Source organism: Pholis gunnellus (genome assembly GCF_910591455.1).
Source record: "Pholis gunnellus genome assembly, chromosome: 17".
Lineage (NCBI taxonomy): Eukaryota > Metazoa > Chordata > Actinopteri > Perciformes > Pholidae > Pholis > Pholis gunnellus.
This window is the reverse complement of record NC_136544.1, coordinates 14057075-14080896: the sequence shown is the minus strand read 5'-3', so window position 1 is coordinate 14080896 and position 23822 is coordinate 14057075. Positions and strand designations below refer to the sequence as shown.

At 43.6% G+C, this 23822-nt stretch overlaps 1 protein-coding gene across 2 annotated transcripts; it reads left to right on the top strand.

The window, feature by feature from the left end:
- The first annotated feature begins 1420 nt into the window (after window positions 1-1420).
- Window positions 1421-23780, top strand: lmtk2 (lemur tyrosine kinase 2). 2 transcript variants are annotated; one of them, XM_079177564.1, is made up of 14 exons: window positions 1421-1925; window positions 7321-7454; window positions 7672-7825; window positions 7920-7996; window positions 8274-8392; window positions 8855-8942; window positions 12849-12979; window positions 14817-14901; window positions 16322-16443; window positions 17069-17218; window positions 17359-20446; window positions 20542-20671; window positions 20763-21008; window positions 21613-23780. In XM_079177564.1, the coding sequence occupies exons 1-14, from the start codon at window positions 1823-1825 to the stop codon at window positions 21639-21641; spliced, it is 4656 nt and encodes a 1551-aa protein (XP_079033690.1). In that variant the 5' UTR covers window positions 1421-1822; the 3' UTR covers window positions 21642-23780. The 2 variants fall into 2 exon arrangements, with proteins under 2 accessions (XP_079033690.1, XP_079033689.1); XM_079177563.1 differs by having other exon boundaries at window positions 20763-21012; window positions 21617-23780.
- Window positions 23781-23822: the final 42 nt, after the last annotated feature.

Below are 23822 nucleotides of genomic sequence, written 5' to 3'. Positions count from 1 at the left end.
AAAATCATACAGAAGCGCTAGTTATCATCACGCAACCATTGCCGAGCACATGCATTTGCAAAAAGCTTGATACTCACTGTGCTTAAGGTGAGGTTTGCACTCTCTGAGCCTATGATGCGCAGATCTCTGCTCCTCTTGCTCTGCTTGCTACCAACACTCTTTTGCAGCTTCGTGATAGGGAGTGTAAGAAGCAATCTGACGTATCCGTCCTCAAACCCAGGGAGATTTCCCCCACGCCACAGAATGCCTCCTCCTCCTTCATCAGTTAATCAGAGCAGAACATTTTCTCACTCATATTGTTGTGCAAACTTGCAGGCACAGTAAAGAATAATGACACTCTGATAATCACAAATATGAATGTATTTTAACTAGTGGAATTTCTTCATATAATATTAATCTTACAACTATCTACTGCTTTTACTGCTATTGCTACAACTACTGCCTATACTATAGTTTAATTTAATATTAATAAGGAATAATCATATAAAATACAAAAGCAGGTTTACTGAGGAAAAGCAACATCTTTCATGAGATGAATGTGATAATTATCAATCAGCTATGTGAATTTCATTTTAGTATTAAATATGTATGGTAATTTAAAAAGGTTATAAAGACACAGTGTAAACAGAAGATGACGCTGTCCTATTGTAAGTCTTGGCTATAAATAACAAAGGGCAAATATTTGGGTTTGTCTTGTTAACAAACATGTAGAGTATTACAATAATTAATTCTGGTGATATATTCTTCATTAAGGTTTTATCACACCTCGTAAAATAATCAATCATTTACTATGGCTTGAACGTAATTAAAATAACATTATGTCAGGAAAAATATATACAGTAGATATAGAGGAATGATCTTTAACTGGGATAAATAACAAGTTGACTTTTCAAGAGCATTCCTATATTTGTAGCTATTGAAACCAGTATTAGACGATTATTATTATAGTTATTATTATTATTATTATTATTATTATTATTATAGTATTATTTCATAATGTTTCCCGGTAAATCCTACAACCATCAACATTCATATGAAAACACAGGAAAGAAAATGAAAGAAATCCTCAATAAATAGTTCATAGTGCTTAAACCAGCCTCCGTGCAGCAGCCAGATTACCCTGACCACCTATTAAATGCTGCTGGGAAGTTTATGGTTAACCATAAATCTAAAAATATACATTTATTGTAGACAAGTCATTTTTCCAAATCATTATTGCGTGCCTCACATGGTTGGCAAGTGACTGGGTGTATAAAGCTCTCTTCAGCTTTGATACACTGGATTTACATGCCTGATAATAAAGCTCGAAGCTGATTGGCTCCGTGTGTTTCACCCGAAGGTATTCTTCGCTGTGATTGGCTTGATTGCTTGTCAATTATTTGAGGTTTTTACGCCTCATTTCGTGATGTGACGTCGTACAGGAACATGGCGATTTGGAAGGTAGCTGCTTCATGATAGTCAGGGCTATCGGTTAATTTCCTTTAGCTGTGTTTATTTAAATAACATTAGGGTACAAACATCAAATATGATACGTCGTGAAAGTTGACGGCTCGTTTTGTCTCCATGGACAACGGAACATGTCGTAGCGGTGTTTGCTGTCGTCAGCTGAAACTGTTAGCGTTGACATGCTAGCTGAGGCTAGTTAGCCGGTCTAACAGTAAGTAGCTAACGTCAAACAGACAGGAAATATGCTCGTTTATTTAGCCTACACTGACGTTAAACTGGCTATCAATGATTAATAACGGTTTAGCATCAAAACAGACATTTATTGTTTCGGACGACGGTTCCCATTAGCTAACATTTTGTTAGCTAAGCTAGGAGGATGAGGAGCCGCTATGGATGTGTTGTGTTGCTGGCCGGTGGGATCCTCCTGTCGGTGTGTTGGCTGTCTGAAGGTGCCCCTCTTCCATACCCTCGCACATCAGGTGAGACAGCTGACTGTAAGCTGATACACAGCTAAGCAATCGTTTGTTCACTCACTACAACTCCTGTCTATCTAGCTGCTGAGCTAGCAAGTGTTTCTGCTAATCAGCAGCTATAAGCTAACAACACAACAGTTTGGCTGCATTTCCTGTTAACCACTGGAGACTGTTTCAGTGCACGACACGTATACCTGGACTAACCACTATTGTTTATGTGATAACACAGCTAGCAGGATGGCAATTTCTTCTGTCTATATGGACTGTCTGTATTTTAATAATGCTTATAATGTTAAGTAACAGCATGTCATCGTCACGACTTTGCTAACAGTAATAGCAGTTAACTTTACAGTTTTCCTCAACCATAACTCAGAAAATACCTAACCTCGTTTAGTTTATGTATGATTGATATTTAACTCAAATGTGTCCGAGTTAATATAGTACAGCTTATTGTAAGTGCAGGTTCAGACAAGTTAATCTGTCAGTGAGGGTTGGTCCAGTCATTGGCATTTAAACCAAGTTTATGGGACAATAGACTGAATGTTGGCCTACCAGCATGGAAACACTGTTTCCTCATCACAGGTTGTGTCACGGGTGTGATCACTTCATTATTTTTGGTTGAATCAAAGTGTGATGCCAGTGTGATTTTAAAAACATCTCGTAAGTTGATTCAGAGACCAGCAGGAAATTCAATTTATGAAGCAATTCAATTCAATCCATTTTATTTGCGGTTTTATAATTGATAGTCGACCAACAAAAAACTAATTCATGACAATTTTGATTTATACGCAAAGATTTGGTTACAGCTTATTGGATATTAGTACTGATTTGGTTCCCACATTTTAAATTGGATGCTTTTAAACATATTGTCACGGGGTTCCAGACAAAATTAGGAACTTTGATTCCCCAGAGAATTGGTACAGTAAATTTAAGTAGATAAATCAAACCACAAAAATGATCACTTGTTGCAACCTTGTGTTGCGGATGCCATACATTCACTGAGAGACACGGTACTGGTTTCAGCGTTTCACTCTTTTTGGAGCTTTTCAAAGCAAGATGCTCAGTCAGTCAACGTGCTTCCTCGTGAGAAATAAATAGATGCAGACGCGAATATGCTGTAGTCGGGTCTTGGTAATGTGTAACCATAACACATTCCAGTCTTATCAGCTCCAGTCAATGATTAGCAACAGCGTTGTTTGCTAATTATGTTACAGCTTGCAGGAACGGTTATGTTGCAATTACACGTGCATGCTTTTTATGCTTTTATTACAACCTGTTCTTTGCCCCGCTTCCTCAATCTTTATTTTCCAGTGTGTCCTGATGTGATGCTTGATTGTTAAACATTTAGATTTAGATTACGGACTGTGGGCGAGATCCCACTTATAAGAACAATAACTGGAAAGTCTCTTGCAAAGCTGGTCTTCACGTGGCTCGTGCTGTGTTTACACACATCAAACATGAGTAACGGTAGAGAGTTAAGCTTTAACCGAAGTGTCAATGTTTCAACTGTAGTAACAGCCGTGTGATGGAGGCCTGTCCGGTCTGTTAGTCAAGGTGGACGCTTTGGCCGTAACCTTCCACTACATCAGTGATGCAGTGATAACAAACCCCGTCTGTAAGGGATGCTGCTTCTACACACTGTGGCCCTATGCACAAGTGCGTTTGATCTATGAGTGCTTCTTATCATAGCAGCCAGACAATTCCTAGTAGAACCCAAACATGCCAGCCAGACGATTTGCCATCCCTCATCCTGTACATAAACGGAAAGTTAAGACATCCACTTGTGCACACTGGTGGGTGAAATTTGCAAAAAGGAAATGGGTCAGCTCCTGCTTTTTGCGTGAATGCCTCCTTGAAATATGCAGTGGAACCGAAATGAGACCTGGCAGCTCCCTGCCGTATTGGTCCCAAAAAAACCAGTTGAGTCATTTGGTGGGGCCTGCCAAGTCATAATATGAACCCATGACTCAGATAAGGCCTAACCGAGGAGAACTGATCCCATGTAGCGCTGCCGTGACCCGGCTGCTGTGTTGTTTTTCTTCTCTCTGACTGCTGCTGCAGCCTCTCCGGGTGTCGTGCACCGCCTGGAACCCCGCAGCTCGGCTGGAACAGACGTGGTTGTTTGTATCGGGGGAAAAAAAGAAAGAAGCTGCCAACGATTCTAGAAAATATTTCTCACAGGATTGTTGTGAAGTTAAGCTTTATTTTAAGCCAATTGGAATTCTCTCTGAACGATTGCTTCCTGCCAGTGACTGATGCTCGCGTTGTTTGCTGTAAAAAATAAGCAGCGTGACATATTTTGGATCGGAATTAAACAGGGCTGTACAGCTCTCTCTTGGACTCATAAAGTTGGAAAATCTCGCCAGTCTAGAATTATGAAATATGCATTTCACAAAAGGATGGTCTCAGACTACATGGTATGTGTTTAATAATAGCTTGATCTGATGGATGTGTGGTTTTGGAAGATATCTTAAGTTTTGGGAAGGAAAAGTCTTCTTCTTTTACATCCTTCTTCTTCATGGCATAGTGGAAGACCCCAGTCAGGGGTTTCCCTCTCTGTTGCGTGACATGGCAACAGTACAGTCACGCATGCATGCAGCAGACATCGTTTCATGTTAGAAATGTTGTCACGTTGGTTTGATGTAGAGCATGTGTGGCTCTGTAACCCACCAGTTTCAACTAACCGCTGTTCAAAATAGAGATTAAGAAGGGACACCGTAGTGTCTTTGGCCTTTGTTCACCTGTTATGACTTTGTTTCTTCTTATTGCTCCCTGCATGTATTTGCCTCTTCTTGTGTTGTTGATGCGTTGTTTGTTGTAAAATGTTGTGCAGTCTATGGTTTGGAGTCATGCACGTTCAGCAGATTTCAGTAGTTTGGGCAGTTCTCCACCTGTGCCTTCCTCTTACAACTGTAGCTCAGAGGAATGTAGTACAACCGTCAGCAGCCCATATATATACGACTTAACAAGACCCTCCTCATGTCGAAGATAGAGTACAAGATGGGGAACACTTTCATTTAGCAGTTGTAAGTACACATCTCCATTTAGAGCTAAGCCTGTGTCCTGATGACGGAGCCATTTAATCTTTCATTCCTCTTCTCATCAATATTTCAACGCTGACACGGTTTCTCCATCTTCAGCATAGAGGAGAGATTTGTGGATGTGATCCTGAGGAAGCATCCATTATTTAGAAATGGGTAAAATATCAGTGTTACGTGTCTTTAAACATTTTACAGCTGGCGTCACGGGACACCTGCCAGTGCCTTTACGTTTCCTCAAGGCCAGGTGACATGTGACGTCTTTGACCCAGCGTGATCTAGGTTTGTAATGTTGTGATCCTGTTTTGATCATAAGTGAAGAGGTTGAGCAATCCTTTTCTATTTTTGTCGGCGATAGCTTGCCGTGAAATGAATCTCAATCACGGCTGACATGTTGGATCATATCTAACGCTCCTCAGGGAGATTAAGCGATTGCTGCTCATCTCGTCTGCCCCCCCCCGATGTACAACTGTTCAGACGTGAGATCACCGCTCTGTTGTTAGACTACCCATCAGCCTCTACAACGCTACAAGTTCTTACCGCTATTTCATTTCAAGGCAATGATTTATTTATGAGAGGGGGAGAAAAGGCTGCCAGATTAATTCATTTAATTCTGCCTGAGACCTTTGGCACTGAGGCTGAGGTTTGGCCAACGTTACCACTCTGTCACCTTTTTAATAATGGCATGGTCAATGGTTTAGGCCATGTCTATGTGGATACATCTGAAAGCGTCATTTACATGGAAAGACAACATGCATCCACAAGGATTCAATAAGGCAGAAGGCACCGTTTTAGATGTTCTCATTTACATTCAGTCAGATTTCAAATCTGCATTGATTTCTCAAAAAGGAAGCTTGAGATAACTAATTCATGTGCTGCTGCTGCTGCGCGAAGAGCGTTGATCAGTTCACGATTTGATATGCTTGTGAGAACAACTCTTCTATGAACCTAAATATAAATACAGATTAATGATGACACACTTACCGTGGGATAAGCTATTTCAAAGAGATTTAGGGACGTCGGAAAATAAGATTTCCATTAACATTCCAGGACTGCGCCATCATTTGGAGAAGATTCACATGCATCATCTACACTATAATGCAAGGATTCTTCAGATTGATCCCATCTGGAGAAGCACAGTTTATATATTTTGGGGAAAAATATAATTTAGGTGTCGACACATTGGCCTGAATCTGGTTTCTCGTTAGTTCCAAAGAGCTTACTTCTTGTATTACAGTCATACTCTAAAGTCTGGCTGTTTCTCTCCTTCATGCGCTGACGTAAAACCAAACTAGGAGTAGGTTTTGTAGTCTGGATGTATTCAGCGCCCGCCTTCGCCGGTCAGGAATCTGTAGTTCAGCAGAAGGAGACTCGGTAGGTGTTGATTCTCCCTCTAGCAGACAGGATGTACCTGACAAGCTACAACCAGTGGGAGACAGAATAAACACAGGAGGAAGAGTGGGGACACAAAATCTCACTCGTCTTTCAGCGCACACACACACACACACATGCACACATGCACACACAATACATGTAAGCACCCAGTGGGAGGGATTGACTTGGAACGTCTTCTGACAGACCAACGTGACTCAAATGAGCAGTGACATTTTGACACGGGAAGACGAGGTGAATAAATTAGTTGTCGCTGTCCACTGGAGCCCACTATTGTTTCCTGTTAACGGCACATTATCTATGTAAATCACAGGGGTTAGAATACACTGGGCCTTTTTGATAGTTAATGTGTTTCGCGTGTGAAGCAGAAGAAAGATGTCGGTTTGCACTAAATTGGAAAGCCCTCTGTGTTGGTCAGCATCGGTGTAGTGTGAGAGCAGCAGCTGAGCAGCGCAGTGGGGGGAGAGGGGGGGGGGCTCGCTGTCAGCCCTGACTGCTGGGCCAGCAGCATCTCCACCGGCGCAGACTTAACACTCGCTGTCACCGCTGCAGCACCATCAGCTGCTCATCAGCCAGTGGAAACCCCCACAACTGTCTCTCCGAGGGGCTGATGAGGGGTTAGAGGTCCGACCTGAAGAGTCACAATTGTCATGTTTGCAGAAATTGTACACCATTTAAAAAAAAGAAGAAAAAAAAAAAGCACTGTTTTGACATTTTTACACACTCATTGATTTTGTCTCACAAAGTGTTAGTTGATGGTGAAAGGGAGCAATGCGCTCTAGAAGTTGCAGTTCATTTTTGTCGTCGAGCTTAAATGAACCTTTCTTGTGGGTGGATTTAGACATTTTTTTTTACGCTCGACTTTGCTTGGTGCCAACTGTTATTTTCTTCTTCATTAATTCCCGAAATGAAGCACAGCAGTGAGTGTGAATAATTCAGCTTAGTTCCTGTCTTTTTGTTCATCATCTCAGGTGGAAGCACGGGGGCCACGCTGCCCGTCTCTCTCTCCCTGTCCCTGGTGGTATCGCTGACGGCTCTTCTGGCCTTGGTGGTGTTGCTCGTGAACTGTGTGACCTGCTGCAAGGAGCGGGAGATCAACTTCAAGGTGAGAGTCCCGGCGGGCAGGTAGTCAGACGGCGGACACGGCTCCACCTGCTCCCCACGCAGGCCAAAACCTAATGAATACGCAGAGCGGGCATCGAGTCACAGGCACAGTGTCTGTGAATTTAGGCTCTGATGTGAAATGAATGCCCCGCAGTTCTGTGTTGTAGTCTCATGGCGAGCCTGTTTTTGAATCCACTCTTTGATTTCTGTTGATGTAGGAGTTTGAGGACCACTTTGACGATGAGATTGACTTCACTCCCCCGGCAGAGGACACACCTTCTATGCAGTCCCCCGCCGAGGTGTACACCCTCGCCGTGTCCCCCGTGGCCCTGCCCGGACCCCCGCACCTCCAGCCTCCTGCCCGTATCACAGGTCAGACACACAAATGTAACTTTTCCAAAACTCCAGATGAAGCTGGTTAATTAGCACAGTCTTAATTAACATTGTTTTGTGGTTGTTTTCTCAGAGGGGTCCACCGGCTTCCAGGTAGCACGTCACAATCTCAGTTACATCCAAGAGATTGGCAACGGCTGGTTTGGCCAGGTGAGACTGTTTTCATTAATGTACAAGTTTAGCACAGTCCCAAACGATTAAAGAAACACAAACTGAAAACATTAAATTGTGTTCTACACAAACAATCCTCCACATATCCAGTGGAGTACTCATTCTTCTCCCATCTTTCCAATCTGTTGCCTCTTTTCAACGTTTTTTTTCTGCAGTTGTTTGCCTCTTTGTAACTTGTTGTACGTAGAAGCATACATGCTCCATGGCTCTTTTCTCTGTGTCTTGTTTATCCTGAAGTATCTTCATGTACCAACAGGTCCTTCTGAGTGAGATCTACACTGATCCAGGAGGAGCCAGGGTGGTGGTGAAGGAGTTGAAAGCTAATGCCAGTGCTACGGAGCAGAATGACTTCCTGCAGCAGGGAGATCCATACAGGTAGACAGATTCTAACTGAAGGCTATTATTGTTTATAATTAGGTGATCTAAAAATCAATATATTTAATATTTGTAGGGCTACAAATATACAAAAACATAAAAATGTCAATTAGTGTTTCTCAAAGCTTATGATGACGTCCTCAAATGTTCTGCTTTGTGCACAACTCAAAACATATTCACTTTACTGTCGTAGAGGAGTAAAAACGTACTCAAACAGATGAATCAATTATCATAATAGTTGCCGATTAATTTAATAGTTTCGAACATCAAATACATTTTACAACATTAGTGTGTGGATGGACGTGCATACAGTACACATGGACAAAAACATCCTCTTACACATTGCATCAGACCTAATCTCCTCTCCAATATTACCGATATTATTTGAAGGTGTTATTTCAAAGCTTACTGAAGTCGCGATCAGCATCAGTATCAACAGGCGTTGTGTTATTTTGTCTACAGAGTGCTGCAGCACCCAAACATCCTCCAATGCCTGGGACAGTGTGTGGAGGCCATTCCCTTCCTACTTGTCTTTGAGTACTGTGAAATGGTGAGTGACCACACGCTCTTCTAAATGTTATTTAAAAGCACAAAATACACCACCAACGCCCTTTTTCAATATACAAAATGTATAACCGACTGTGAATGACTCAACTCATAATATTTTCATGGGAATGAAATAAATCTGCGGTGTGTAATTATTTTTTCCCCCCATTTAACATGCAATGTTTGTGCACTAGTGTCAAGGAATTAAGAGATTTACTGCTTGCTAAACTTAGAAGGCTTCATTAATTGACATATTAGAGAATGATCTCATGTTAAGCTCACACATTCATGGGGCAGGATCCCTTTTTAAAAAATACTGTCCAGCAAGCACGCATCGCTGAGCGGCCCTGCTGCGTAGCCCCTCCGTTCATCTAAACATATCGAGGTAACTCTGACACCATCATGGCCGCTGATTTATCTTTTTCTCTCTAGCTATTGTGAGCCCGACTACTGGGAACACCCTCCTCCTCCTCCTCACGCTACATAGCCTGTCTAAGCCCGGGACTTCTCACATTCCCACCTCACCCAGTAAAGCGCCGGGCTCCATTTACGCTCCTCTGGTGTCGCCTCCACCAGTTGCTGTGTTTGTGCATTTTTATGGGTTGCGTTTTTGGAGACTGGTTGAGTTCGGTCTAAGGTAAACTAAGCCGTTCCTAAAGAAACCTATGTGGGTGCCAAGTGACAAACGCAAGAAGTCGCCTAAAAATATACACCACCGTGGTGTCCGTTTGATTTATTAACGGCACAAACCTTAACGATGGGAAGTACCGTAGCTTTTTGCACCATGGACTCTAAAATATTTATGTTATTAAGTAACCGAGAACTTACAAACACTGCACATTTGAATGCATGTTGAGTCTATAGTTTGTCGTTTTGGATAACAATATATTGAAAAGTGTTTTTAATTCTGTGTTCTCTTGTTCGTAAAAAGAGAAGTGAAAGTATTAGAAACGCCTTAAACTGTGACGTAGCCTAATCCATCAAAGTGCAGCCTCGAAACATACCTCAGAAGGGAGTCAACATTCTCTCCACTTAAATAGTCACTTCTAGTCTGTCATAATTGCTACTGGTTGACTGATTGTAAGGTGTGTGTGTGTGTGAGAGAGAGAGAGAGAGTGTGTGTGTCATCTGTATTAATACAGATCTGTAGTAAGGGAGATTAAAACTCCAGCATAGAGTTGCAACTAGTTATTGTTTTCCTTATTCTTTAAAGTGGCAGTCACATTTTATCTGCTCGCAGGAAAAAAAAGGAAATGCGTTGCTGCTGTTTAGGTGATGCAAATGCTCCCCCCCCCCCCGCCCCACACACACACACACACACACATACCCACACACACACTATTGTGTCCAGCGTGCTCCAGTTTGTCTCGCCAGGCGTTGCATAACTTTGTTGGGGTATTGTCCGGCTGCCCAGGCCTGGCCGGTGTTCCAGCATTGTTGTCTCTCCCAGCCAGCTCTAGTAACGTTTGTGACTTATCACAGGTGCGTGCGACTCATTCGGGAAGGTTTTGTATTTAGACCCAGGTCACGTTTGTTGAAGGTGATAATGTGCGAGGGGAGCACAACTGATTGATGTCTGTACTCGTCACCCCCGGCTGGATTAAGAGTTTTTAGAACTTCATCCAAGTGGCACACAATACGTGATTCCTTTCTTTCAATATAAACAGTTCATGTTCCATTCGCACGCATGTAATGCCTAACTCCATGTAGAAACACAGCGTTGAACCTGCTTTTATGTTGAATTTAAAGTAAAATTACCACTTTTCTCCGTCCTCCTACCATCTCGGGGCCGCGTCAATCATCCCCATAGATGTCGAAACACGAAACGTGACACTGCAGCTGCTCGGTTGACGAGATGTATCCCCAAAAAGCCAACATACTGTGACTTTCCCTCTGACGGCTTGACTCAAAGCATTTTACACATCGAAATACATCAAGCAACTGGTGCAGGGACGGGGGACGGGGGCCGGGGGCCCCACAGAATGCCACATACCGCAGAGTGAGTGACGGCCTCTAATGCACGGATCTCCTCGTCAGGCAGACCCGTCTCTAGTTCAGGGTCTCGGCCATGAGCCAACTGACTCCTGGCTTTGCAAAGCTGTTGATCGCCTCCATTCATTCCGGTTGTTAAAGCAACAATCCTCCCAATGTTATGGAGGTGCTCTTTATCTTATTACTGTCATGGCATTTACCAAGTTCTACATTACTGACTTTGGGCGTATTGAGTGTGAGTTTGACCTTGTGGGTTAATTGGTGGTAACTCATTGGTAACTCATTCTTTAAAATGGATTTAACAAGGACTGTTGGTTACACAGAACCCCATCAATGGTCCACTCGCTCTATTTAACAGCGGTGTTGGGCGGTGACACGTTACTCAGTAACTGCACCGGCTGAGAGTGTGAGTTTCCATGCGCACCTTTATAGCTAAAGTAATACGAGTAATGTAACTAATGACGTCGTTTTTACCTAAAAGGTAATCTAGTAATGTGACGAGCAATGTAAATTATTTTTAATACCAAGTATCGAGTAAAGGAGTCATTTATTACACTTAGTGAGTAACAGTAGTCATAATACAGCCTGCTTCTCGTCTCCACTAGCAGCATGGACGACTTAAATAACTTTTTTTTTATACATAACTCGATCATGTGATGGCTGAGCCAGACACGAATCTGTTCATTTGGAACTTAGTACATTCTTGTTTATTGCCGGGTCAGACACGAGGCCTAATTGTTTTGGCCTTTCACAGTAAACGTTGTTTCATTAACTGCCTGAAACCCGGACCTGATCACCTGCTGGGCAGCCGTTACAAATAACGACGGGCAGAGTGTCACTTACCATACATTGGATATAGCTCTTCTGTAAAGACTGCTTCTCAGAGCTGTGTGTGTGTGTGTGTGTATATATATATATATGTGTGTGTGTGTGTACGCAGGGGTTAATGTGGTCGAAGCAAACCATGCCGCTTATGTAAGACGACTCATCTAACTTAACCTGCTTGTAGTTCACGGAAAAGAACACTCCAACACAAACCTGCACGCTCGGTAACAGTTTTCAACAAAAGCGCCCCACGTATTCCATGAATCCAGTGTGTGTGTGTGTGCATGTGTGTGTAGTGTGTTCTCAGTAGCTGGTTCCTCGGGGGAGCTCCGTGCTGCTGGATAATCGGGAGTCTCCTTCGCTGCAGCTCTGCGGTGAACATGATCCCAAAAGCTCACGTAACTGAGACGACCCTTTGCTTTCACATTTAGGAAGTCAGAGTTAAATATACTGTTCCCTAAAATGTCCACTGTCTCAAGTTGTAGCAAAGAGTATTCGGTCTGTCTTTATACACATTATAGTGGAGTACAATATTATAATATAGTACTGTAGCTTCTCAACCATTACATCGGACCGAGGGGAACTCCTTGTTCCTGATTCCCTTTATTATATTCTGACGGCACTATGATCACTCACACCGGTGAGCTACATTCTAACATAAGACTCAGTTTCACCCTCTGACGTGTGTGTGTATGTGTTTTATGTGGCGTAGTTGATCATCATGTCCCGCTTTGCTCTCGGGACGCCTCGTTGTTTGCTCTCCGCCACCTCACGGGGCCTCCGACACCCAAACGGACACAAGCACCGTTTATTTCACTGACCCGAACCGAACTCATTTTATTTATAAGTCTCTGTGACCCCAGGATAGAGGTCCATTAAATAGCCTTACCCTTATTTGGTCCTCTCCCACATCCGCAGTGAGAAGTGCTGAGGAGACAGAAACAGGAGAGTCTACTGCCCCCGTGTGGCCGTCTCTGAGCAATGCATTTAACCAACACCTGCTTGTCCAATTCCTCCTGTGGCAATAATACAAATAAGATGTTTATATTGGATTTTGGTAAGCTAATACAGCCGTGTGTGTGTTTTTTTTCAGGGGGATTTGCGGGGCTACCTGTCTCAGCAGGACTGGATGTTCAGAAATGCTGAGTTGCTGCAGCTGCAGAGGATGGCCTGTGAGATCGCCGCTGGTGTCACTCACCTTCACAAACACAACTTCCTGCACAGGTAGCACTTCTACCAGATCACAGGTTTAAGACTTGCTAAGCAGAGCACTGAGTTTTTGTTTGTCACAACCTAGTGTTTTGTGCTTTTCTGCCATAGATCAGTTTATTAGATCAGTAGTTCTTTACACTCTTACTTATATGAAAGTATAGGTGATAATGCTTAATGTTTTCTGACCTTTGTCTTCAACATGTGGACTGCTCTTGTATCGTGAGATATAATCTGTCATTTAGCTTTATAAGTATTTCAATTTGTGCAAAACATGTGCTGCAATTTCCTAATGTTAATATTACGTCTTGTCAACTCATGCATATTGCATAATGTTTGAATCAAGATATATTGGAACTTAACTGGATACTTAATGTCACGAGACACAAACCTCATAAAATAAGATTGTTAAGACGTTAGTTCTCCTTAAGTGCTTACTGTCCAACCAGTGTCAGGAGTACCAGTGTTCTCCAAAAAAGGTGTGTACAGCAGAGAGGCTGCATTTCATTTTTACCCCCAGCGAGTGCTGGCTGTCTGGCTGCTCGTAGCCAGCCGGGCACAGGGGGGGGTCTCGTCCGTGTGGCTCGGGGTTACATACGACGCTCCGCTCATCAGCTCTATTTTGTATGCTCCGAATAAGCCCGGAGGGTTCCAATAACACAGCTCCCGTGCATTGCCACAGTGTCAGCTGTCCGCTGCCAGAGGGATATGATGATTCTGCTCTTTGCGTGTAAAAGGATCGCCTCATATTGGGCGTTGTGTTTTAAATCCTTGTTACCACTCAAAGGGGAGTTCTACTAGCTCCCCCCCCCCCCACCCCCCATGTGGACAAATTTAATTTGCAATTGTAAACATATTTCTGTGAAATGTAAAAAAATAAAATGTTACACTAGCTGAATTACTAGTGCAGCCGCATGCTGGCAGAACTGAGTGAGAGGTGATTGATGGTGCAGCTCCACAGACACAAAACCGTCAGTGCTGTGTGATATCCAGAGCTGAAACCTCAGCATCATGCATGGGTGAGAATGGTGCTACAAAACGTCTCGATATATTCTCATTCAGAAAGTGGGAAAGGTTTTCCTTTTTAAGGCACGGTTTAGTGATTGCTCAACATATACTTTCAGTACAAAGTACTGCCAATGTTTGCTTTTCTTTACCAGGCTCGCGTATCGGCCTCGTAGGGCTGAGAAGTTGGTCCCGTTTCCTTACAGTATGTCGGGCCCGAAGCCAACAGAGGAGGACCGGAGAGTTTAAAATAAATCTCCATTTGTCTTACAGAGGTTTCAGTTGGTCTAGCAGTCGCTGGGCCACACACGCACATGCAAGAACACTGGTTTCAGCAGTGTTTGCCGTTAAGCGCGTCAAAGGGACTCGGAACTTGTGCACAGGGAATGCCGGCGGAGCTGAAGGGGAAACCAAAGCCTGCCTCTGAAAGTGCAAATAAACTGCCATATATCTTAATGTGCAGAGAGAGAGAGAGAGAGAGACGGACGCTCTGTACGCCCTCTCCTGGCAGCTTCACAAAACGTTTCGGTGTTTCCCTCGAGAAACTGTATATCTTGCTGCTGTATGCACGAGTCAGGAATAGCCTCCTGTATGAGCCTTGTTGCAAGGTGAAGAGTAGAGGCAATGACGGGAGAAGAATTTCATGTAGTTGCCAAAGTCTCCTGTGATCCTTGCCAGACTGCTTTTGCACTGATTCTTGTGCGGTAATCTTAGCCTTTTAAGGTTAAGAGGAGACGGTGGGTTCCTTGTTGATACGATCGATTTTGTGTTCTTTTCACACTGCTGCCTGCGAGCTTCATAATCTGTGATTGAGTATCTAATGATGTTGTTCTCTCTGCTCTCACAGTGATTTGGCTCTGAGGAACTGCTACCTGACGGGAGATCTGACAGTCAAAGTGGGAGACTATGGAATTGGACCCTACAGATACAAAGTAAGCAAAAAACTCAATTTCAGGTGTTATCCGCATAAAGATTTTGTTGGTTGCTGTATGGAACCGCATATTTTACAACAGCGAGGGCTGGTTACACACAATGCTTTACATTAGACTGGTTTATTGACAAAGACCAGTCATAGGTTTAGTCCTAAATAGACATGATCCAATAGGTGTGGGCAATCGTCTATTTTCATATCGTCCAATGGCGGTTACTCCAGATCTTCGGTAGGCAGGGGCTGGGAGTAGTAGGAGGATGTGGGCGGAGTTAGCCAGTCTGACAGAGCTTTGTAATAACCTAACCTTTAAAACTCAAATTGCTGGCAGAAAGCTTGTTTGTTTTTCTTTTGTGGTCATTAAAACTGAGTGAAAACATTCAGAAGTAGCTACTAAAAAAACAGATTTTAGACACATTTGCACACATTGCAGGCCTTACAAATACTGGAAAAGAATGATCCAAATACCAAATGTAAACTTGTGTTAGGTCTGTTTTCTTGTAGCAGATCAACACAGCCCCGGTCTTTGTGTAGTTAGAGAGAAACTCACGCTGGCATACAATGTGTGGGTGAGACTGGGCACCCATGATGGATTCAGCAGTGAAAACTTTCCGTTTGTTTTACCTTATTTATCGTCTTCTTTTTCTTGATGGGTGAATTGTGAGAACACTTATCAATCCCCTTATAATTAAAGTGATCCAATACACATAAGAGTCCCAATTCATTGGAATATCTCTATACTTGGATGAATTTTGATCTTAAAAACATAGGTGCTGTTGTAATAGCCGTGTTCATCAGAAAATGTGGCTTGTTAAATTCTTCCACGAGGCACATGTTAATGAGAGTTTAGTAGTTTAAAGCTGTGTTTTGCCCCCTAAAGAAAGCTGTAATTTACCATAATCAACAACATAGTCCTTCTTACAATGGATCAGAAACTTCTCCACTTTGTGCAGCTGATGAACTGAAGTTGCCGATGTGAAGTTTGTTTATTTGTTGTGCAGCCAGCTCCAGATGACCTCACAGACAATAAATCTTATTCTTTATTGCAGGCTGTGCAGGTGTTTGATGAGTCGCATGTCTCACTGAAGATTTAAGGTTGTCTTGTCTTGTAACTGGACACGCCGTTATGTCCCAAGGCATTTCTGTCTGCTGCATTCCTTAAATACTGCTGATCCGTCCGTTTGGCTGTCTGAATTTAATACTTGAAGATAAGGTCACCCTGCGAGTCTATTTCTGTAAAGAAAGAAGAGAGGCAGAGGGAGAGCGAATAAACAGTCATATGGCTCCTGTTGCAGAGTGCTACATAATGAGCTCTAGTGTTTGCACAATTATTTACAGTGTAATCTAGATTGTTCCACTTTGTAAAAGAAGCAAACATCGTGTGTGACTGATTTTTTTTTAATTTTTTTACTATGTTACTATAGGAGGATTACGTCATCACAGAGGATGATGTGTTTGCACCTCTTCGCTGGTTGGCTCCTGAGCTGGTGGGCGAGCGCCATGGAGGTGTGATTACTATGGAGCAGACCAAGCCCAGCAATGTGTGGTAGGCACCAAACCGCAGCTCCTCACTGACACTCAAGGCCATTTTTTAATAACTCATCAGTATAAATGACATTTAGTATATTTGGAATAAGACATTAAACTGCTCTGCAGTACACCTCTGGCTGATTGCTGGGAAAGACGAGCCCCTCCTGCAAATACAAGGGCTTGTAACTACCAAACAATCTGGATCATTTCCAGAAGAGGGGGAGAAGACACTGACACGGCACCGACTAAGCATCTCTCCACACTGCACCGTCTTTTCAGCCACTCCCGCACTTCACGACTCATTGCCCAAATGCTTTTCAGTCCAAAACATGCAGAACTACGTGAGGTAGTTTTAGTCACAAGAGCCAGATTTTCCCCCCTCAATAAAAAATCGTTGAGATTCAAAATGTTTACCAAGTTGCCTTTGTTTAAATTTTGGCTCTTACTATCATAGCTGCTTATGAGTCATTTCATTTATTTATATTTAAACTATTGTGCTGTGTGTTTGGGTGTTCATTACCGCTCACCTCATGAAGTTTTGTGGTTTGAGGTCCAGGTCTTTTGCTAATTTCGAAGTGCACAAGATAACTTTTGTCCTACTGTTTGATCAGTCAGTCATTGTGTCCTCAATTGTCCCGTAGGGCCTTGGGAGTCACATTGTGGGAGCTCTTTGAGAACGCTACCCAGCCGTACCCACATCTGTCTGACCGGGAGGTTCTCACTCATGTGATCAAGGACCAACAAGTCAAACTCTTTAAGCCACAGCTGGATCTCCCTTATTCTGACAGATGGTGAGTTTTTGGAATAGGTCTATTGGCACAAATTACATACAAATGACCGTGGTTTACCTTAAAGCAGGATTCAACGTTATTTGGCCGTTTGAAATGTATCTTGTCTGAAAAAGAGATGTCTGATTTTCTTGTTACTGCAGGCATGAGGTCCTGCAGTTCTGCTGGCTGTCTCCAGACAAGCGGGCCACAGCAGAGGAAGTCCACCGTTTGCTTATCTACCTGCGCATGCAAGGCCAGAAGGACATAGAAGAAGACTTTGAGCAACGCTGGGATGCTCTGAAGCCAAACCCGTCCGCACGGCAGACCACTGTCAGCCACTCGTCTTACCCGATCTTGGAACAGTTCGCTGACGATGCCCTGCGGCAAGAGATCGACGAAGTTCTTACAGTTACAGAAACGAGCAAGGGTCTCAGCTTCGAGTATGTTTGGGAGGCAGCCAAGCACGACCACTACGAGGGCAACCATGGGCGTTCGGGCATGGACACCACATTGAACTATCACAGCATGTTCTTTCCTGTTTCCAGTGAAGACATCCAGGCCCATTTCCCTGATCCGGTTGCCAGAGCAGCAGGCACAAGAAGTGGTCACACTCCTTCAGGAATTCCTGGAATTGTGCCAGTGTTTGATGCACAAAAGCCGTCTAATGGAAATGAATATTTCATACAACTAGAAGAACAAGGGGAGAGCACTGTTGGGGAAGATGGGAATAGAGGGCAAGACATGGACTTCAGTTCAGGCCGGCAAGACTTTGTTGTTCTCCAAGATGTCCGTCTGGATGAGTCTAGTACCGATGCTGATTTCTTCCACCAAAGTATTGACTCCAAGGATTCCTATTTACCAGACAGCCATGTCTGGTCGTCTCTTGAAAATGACAGTCCGTACCACACCAACATTTTTACTGACGGGGGGTCCAAGCAAGAGGACTCTCCTTCCTGGAGACGGAGCTTTATGGAGCTTCCAGAGCGCAACGGGAACCCTTTCCTTGAAGGTGCACCTTCAGCCGTCCAGGAGGTGGATATAGATATAAGCAATGGGGATTCTTTTTTAGGGGATTGTTCAGAGGCCCCTACCCTGGCGGATTCTGTGGAAGCGGAGGGGCAGAACACAGATGAGGAGAGGCTTCGGAACGCTGACAAACTAGCCGACAACTTTATGTTTCTCAAAGAACACAGCCTGATGAAAGACGGACCAAGTTTCTCAAGTCCACAGGATAATTTTCTTCTCCCCGGTCGAGCCCACGAACCAGAGGAACGGTTCAAAATGAGTTCTTGGGAGAACATGGAGAATTTAGGCAGCTTATTCTCAGCGGACAATTATTTAAAACCTGCAGTAAGTAGCACATCCTCGAGACAGGAACTTTTAGACTCTCCGAGTTACAGCTTGGGGGAGTTATGTCCGTCTCTGATAGAAACTAAAACACTGGTGCCTTTCATTACAGTGGTCACAGAAGATAACACAAGCAACCAGCTGCCAGCTAGAAATAGTTCTTCCACAGAAGACCTCAGTCTGCTGCAATCCTCTCACAGAGGTGCAGACTCTGGTTTTGATTCTACCTCGGAGAGGTTTGAGGTCATCGTCGGTCAAACTGATGGCCACACCCCTGCAATCTCTGAAAGTGCCACTACAGACTCATTGTGCACAGATGCCAAAATTCCCAGCCTTGAAGAAGACCTTGGAACCTCAAAGAATAATGTTCAGCCCATAGGAAGTACAATGCCTGAAAACCTGCAAGTCCAAGCATTGCCCTCAGACAACGGACACAGCGAAGACCTCACAAGTAACGATCTGTTGAGTGAGCTAATCGAGGATGCAGATACAGAACTGGAAACCACTCTATCTGACCACGAAGAGTCCTTTATGGACTCTGATGGGCGCCCTATCGTCAGATCTTCTCTGTTGGTCTCCGGGCCGTCTTTGGACCAGATCAGCCAGGACAGTTTACTGGAAGACAGCATGTCCACCACTCTACCAACTGCAGACAATTCAGCCGAGACGCCGGACTCTTTAGACTCTCTTGACATCCACAGGCTAGGTGAACAAGGAGACGAGCTGAATGCTCAAACAGCCCAAAACAAACTCCAGCCTCCGTACAAAATATCCGACAGCGGGTATGAGACGGAGAACCTGGAGTCTCCCGAGTGGAACTCTCAGCCGAATGTTAAAGACCATTCCCCTGTCAAAAACGGCTTGAGTGTTGCCAAAGAAGAAGAAGAAGAAGAAGAGGAGGAGGAGGAGGAGACGGAGGAGCTCACAGCTGCCACAAATCTGGTTCCACCAGAAATCATCATCTCTGAAGTAGAGGGTGTGCTGGATACTCACAGTGAGGATCCCTGCGAGGACCAGCAACCAGATCACGTAGCTCCTGCTGAGGAGCCGTTCATGGGCAGTAACTACAGAGACTCCGCCTATTTCTCAGACAACGAATCAGAACCCGAGAAGAAGTCTGAAGAAACGGTTGCTGCAGGTTCTGGTGAAGTCACGTGTCTGAGAAACTCTACCGAGGCGATCAGCGTGGCTGCTGGAGGTCCAGCACTGGAGGTCAACGTGGAGAGGGATGTCCATTCTTTAGTTTCTCAGCAAGAATCTTCTGTAGCTGCCGAGGCACAGACCGCCGAGGAAGCGCCTCATGTTGGGGGAACATTACCGGAGGGAGATTCAGATATTGCAGTGAAATGCGAGACGGAGGCGGCAGAGTCTCCCACCAGTGAAGATGAAGATGTGAACAAACCAGAGTTGCTCAAGGATGTCACACCTTCTGATCAACCAGAAGATCTAGAAACCTCAACTCAACTCCTTCCACAACTTCCTTTTGTTGCCCCTTCAAAGCCGGTGCCGGAGAGCTCGGGTCATGCTAAGCTAACCAGGACCTACGCGACTGACATAAAAATAAGAGAGCCGGACATGGAGGGGCGTTTCCTGGGGAGGCGGGACGGACAGGAGGACGGCATGGATGCGGACGAGGAGGACGAGAACAGCGACGACTCGGACGACGACGTCCGCGGGTACCAGCTGCACAGCTCCAGCTCAGAGAGCGAGGATGACACGGTGCATCCGGTGCCACTCATCGTCTCGGACGACAGTCGTGCAAAGAACCTGAAGAGCTTGTTGAAACCCACCTCGCTCAACACCCAGGCCTCGTCGTCCCCGTTTCCTGCGAGTTGCGACGCAGATAACTCCAGAAGAGCCGTGTCGTTCTTCGACGATGTCACCGTCTACCTGTTTGACCAGGTACTGTATTGTCTATGTTGTTGTTCATTGCCCAGAGCTGTTATAGGTGTAACAAATAAGACATTTTAATTAACATCGTACTCTTTCTGATGTAGGAGACCCCCACCAAGGAACTGGGTGACCACTCAGGCTCACGCAATCAGGCTCCAGAGTTCAGCAGCCCGGTGTCCACTGCCAGCTACCTGAACCGCTTCACCAACTCCGAAAGCTCCACTGATGAAGAAGGTAATGACAAAAAAAAACAACTAAATGTGTGCAGCTCCTGCAGATTGTCTTTGCTATTACATACACTGACTCGTTCGTGAAATCCCTGCAGGTGGTGGTTTTGAGTGGGATGATGATTTCTCGCCCGGCTTCCTGCCCAAGACGGATAAAGACGCCGTATCAAAGACGATGTCCTCATCGGCAGCGTCTCGCTTTTCGTCTTCGCCGCCTGCAGCAGGGCGCATGCTGGAGCCCAGCTGGACCGGCTCCTCAAACTACTCCCGTTTCTCCATCTCCCCGGCCAGCATCGCTAGCTTTTCCCTTACGCATCTCACCGACTCCGACATCGAACAAGGAGGCAAGTTAAGCATGCAGTCACACCAACCCTATGTGGGTCTTTACACGGGCTTAAAGGAATAGTTACTTTCATGCCAGGAGTTAGATAAGAAGATCGACACCACTCTCATCTCTGTACGTTTACTTTAAAGATATGACTAGCAGAAGGTTAGCTTAGCATAAGCTGAGGTCTCCAACAACGCACTGGGATATTCTAGCCTGTCCCATAACTCACCATAAATCTACAACATGTTATTTTTACTCTTATTTTTCACAAATGTAATTAACGTGATATAAGGTGTTAATTAATTAACTGGTAGACTTGCTGGTTGTTCTGGTCTCAATGCTACGCTAAAATGCAAATAAGTGTATTTCCCAAAAATGTCTATTCCTATTCCTTTTAAAAATAGTTGATTTTTTTTGCAGTAGTCATCTCATCATATACTTTTCTTGGTGCAAATGTATTAAGATATTATTTAAATTACTATTTATATAAATGTATATCACATTTTTCATGTACCGAGCTCATTGGGCCGTACAATTACTCTTAAGTCATGTTAGAGTAATATTTATGAATCGGTTGAACTCGTGTTTAAACTCTCTTCATCCTCTCTTGTTCACCCCAGGAAGCAGTGAAGATGGAGAAAAGGACTAGTGTGATACATTATCATCACACTATTGGAAAAATGAAGCTAAACTCGCACTTTTTAAGAATGGAGAACAGCTGAACAAGGACAAATGACGCGGTTTGTGGGGCAAACCCGCGGACGCTTCTCTCAGGCAGAACTGCTCTTTTCCTACACAGAGACGCCCACGAGAACCACGACTTTCAGCAGATCAGACGGCCGCGGTCCAGCGCCCGTCTGAGCCTCATCACCTCTCCAGCTACATCAATGTGTGATTTAAATTCAGTGCAATTCCACTTGGAGGAGAGAGAAAAAAAAAAACGAGTTTCTAAATGTTTGCTTTAAAGACTTATCATGCGCATTCCAGGTGTTTGGCTGCTTCTTTTCATTGTGTGTCCAAGTGCACTCATTTTCCAGGACTTTCACCAAAAAAAGAAAAGAAAAAATGCTCTGAATTCAACACACTGGGCTGGCAAAACTCGTCACTACAGCCAAATACGAATAAGCTCTTTGATTTCAGCAGACCTAAAACTGAAGATCCAAGCTTTTTCCTCTAACTTTGTTAATTTGGCTCTTTCATGTTGTGCGATTATTTCAGTGGTTGCCTCTTTTTGGAAGAATGATTTTGTTTTTTCGTAACCTCATCGGGTGTTTTTATGTCACAATCTCCTAATTGGAGAGAAGCTGTGTGTGGTATCCTTCTGTACAGCATTTGAATAAGAAGGGTTTAAATTGACCTGTACTTAAAAAAAACAACTCCTCTACAGAGGTGACACACTGAGTGTTCCTTTATGTTTGAAAGGAACATTTACAGTAAGTAGTTTCATATTTTTGAGACGCCCCAGTGAGACTGTTTGGTGGTATTAGGCGAGGGTTGACATATTAATCCTTACAGAGACGTGAAATACAGTTGTGAGGAAAAACTAAAGACAAGTTATTCATTTTGTAAAGCTTCATTTTATGCTCTGAAATGTGCTGGGATGGTTTTTTTTGACTACTAGTCACTGTGGTCTCTATCACAGTGCCTGTGATGCTGTAAAAGACAGCTTCCTGTCACTACAACGTTCAAAATCACACGCTTAGTGAGATTTGTGTAAAAAGTGGGAGATTTTTATTTTTAAATGTCAAGAAAGAAGAAAAGTTGGTGAGCTGTTTGTAAACAAATGTGCAATGAATTTCGTTAATCAGTTGAAATTTTGAGTTCTGCCGAACGTGGCGGCATTTCTTCAGTAAAGTGCAGGGACTTCACAAAAACACTAGAACAAAAAAAAAAACACAACACTGCTGCTTTCATCAGTGTCATGAACAGAGTTGTCTGCCTTTTTTCTTTTCTTTTTTTTTGTTTCTTTGTGTCAAACTTAATTAACCTGTTCACACGTCACTTCCCTCAATAAGGACCGCTCGTCCAGTTGCATTTTTTTTGGAGCATTTCGTCATTGTATCTTATCATTTGCATCCTCTCTGTGGCTGTGCGTGTGTGCGTCACGATCGGTTTCTGTAAAGAAGCATAATGCAAACTGTTATGGATCAACATATGCTTTCCCTCCAGGGGTTTCCATGTACAGCTATTAAAAACGACGTTCTTTGAAACTGTAGGTTATACAGTTACTGTCGGGTTCTTCAAACACCTTCAAGATTTTGTCACAGCCGACCTGCTGAACAGCTGCACTTCACCCCGTGTTAGATGATGTCCGTCTCCCCATGCAGAAGGTATCTTAGCTGATGTGAACCTCTGTCAAAACCAGCAGCCAGTGCTTCAGTTAAACTTGAACATTTATTTAAGGAAATCTTGTTTTTATTTGACTACAGTATACATTTGCTTAATCTTGCACATTTGAGAAATGTAACTTAATGTTGAACTGTACTGATGTATGTAAATGTGATTTTATTTTATTTTTTTGTCTGTAAATGGGAAATGATGTAACATGAGTTCTAGGTATGAGGTTTCATTTTGTAACTTAAAGCGGAGTTGATCAGAGGAACATATCACACGGCGTCGGCTAAAAGCAGTTAAATTAAGACACGAAAGCAGATGTGAATTCATTCTGTCCTTTAAACTTGTAGATTTAAAAAAAAAAAATATTTTTACTTCATATTTATCATGCTTAGTGTAATTGAATGAAATGTTTATAATTACATGGTTTATTATGAAAATAAATGCAAATGAACTTCTAATTTGTGCTGGGTTTTTTTGACGTTTCTCTGTGTAG

Bases quoted from the DNA above. Each gene is read 5' to 3' on its own strand.
- lmtk2 (XM_079177564.1), top strand. From the start codon at position 1,823: ATGAGGAGCCGCTATGGATGTGTTGTGTTGCTGGCCGGTGGGATCCTC. The intron at 12,980-14,816 runs GTAGCACTTCTA...CTGCTCTCACAG, and splicing joins AAACACAACTTCCTGCACAG to TGATTTGGCTCTGAGGAACT. The intron at 17,219-17,358 runs GTGAGTTTTTGG...TTGTTACTGCAG, and splicing joins CTCCCTTATTCTGACAGATG to GCATGAGGTCCTGCAGTTCT.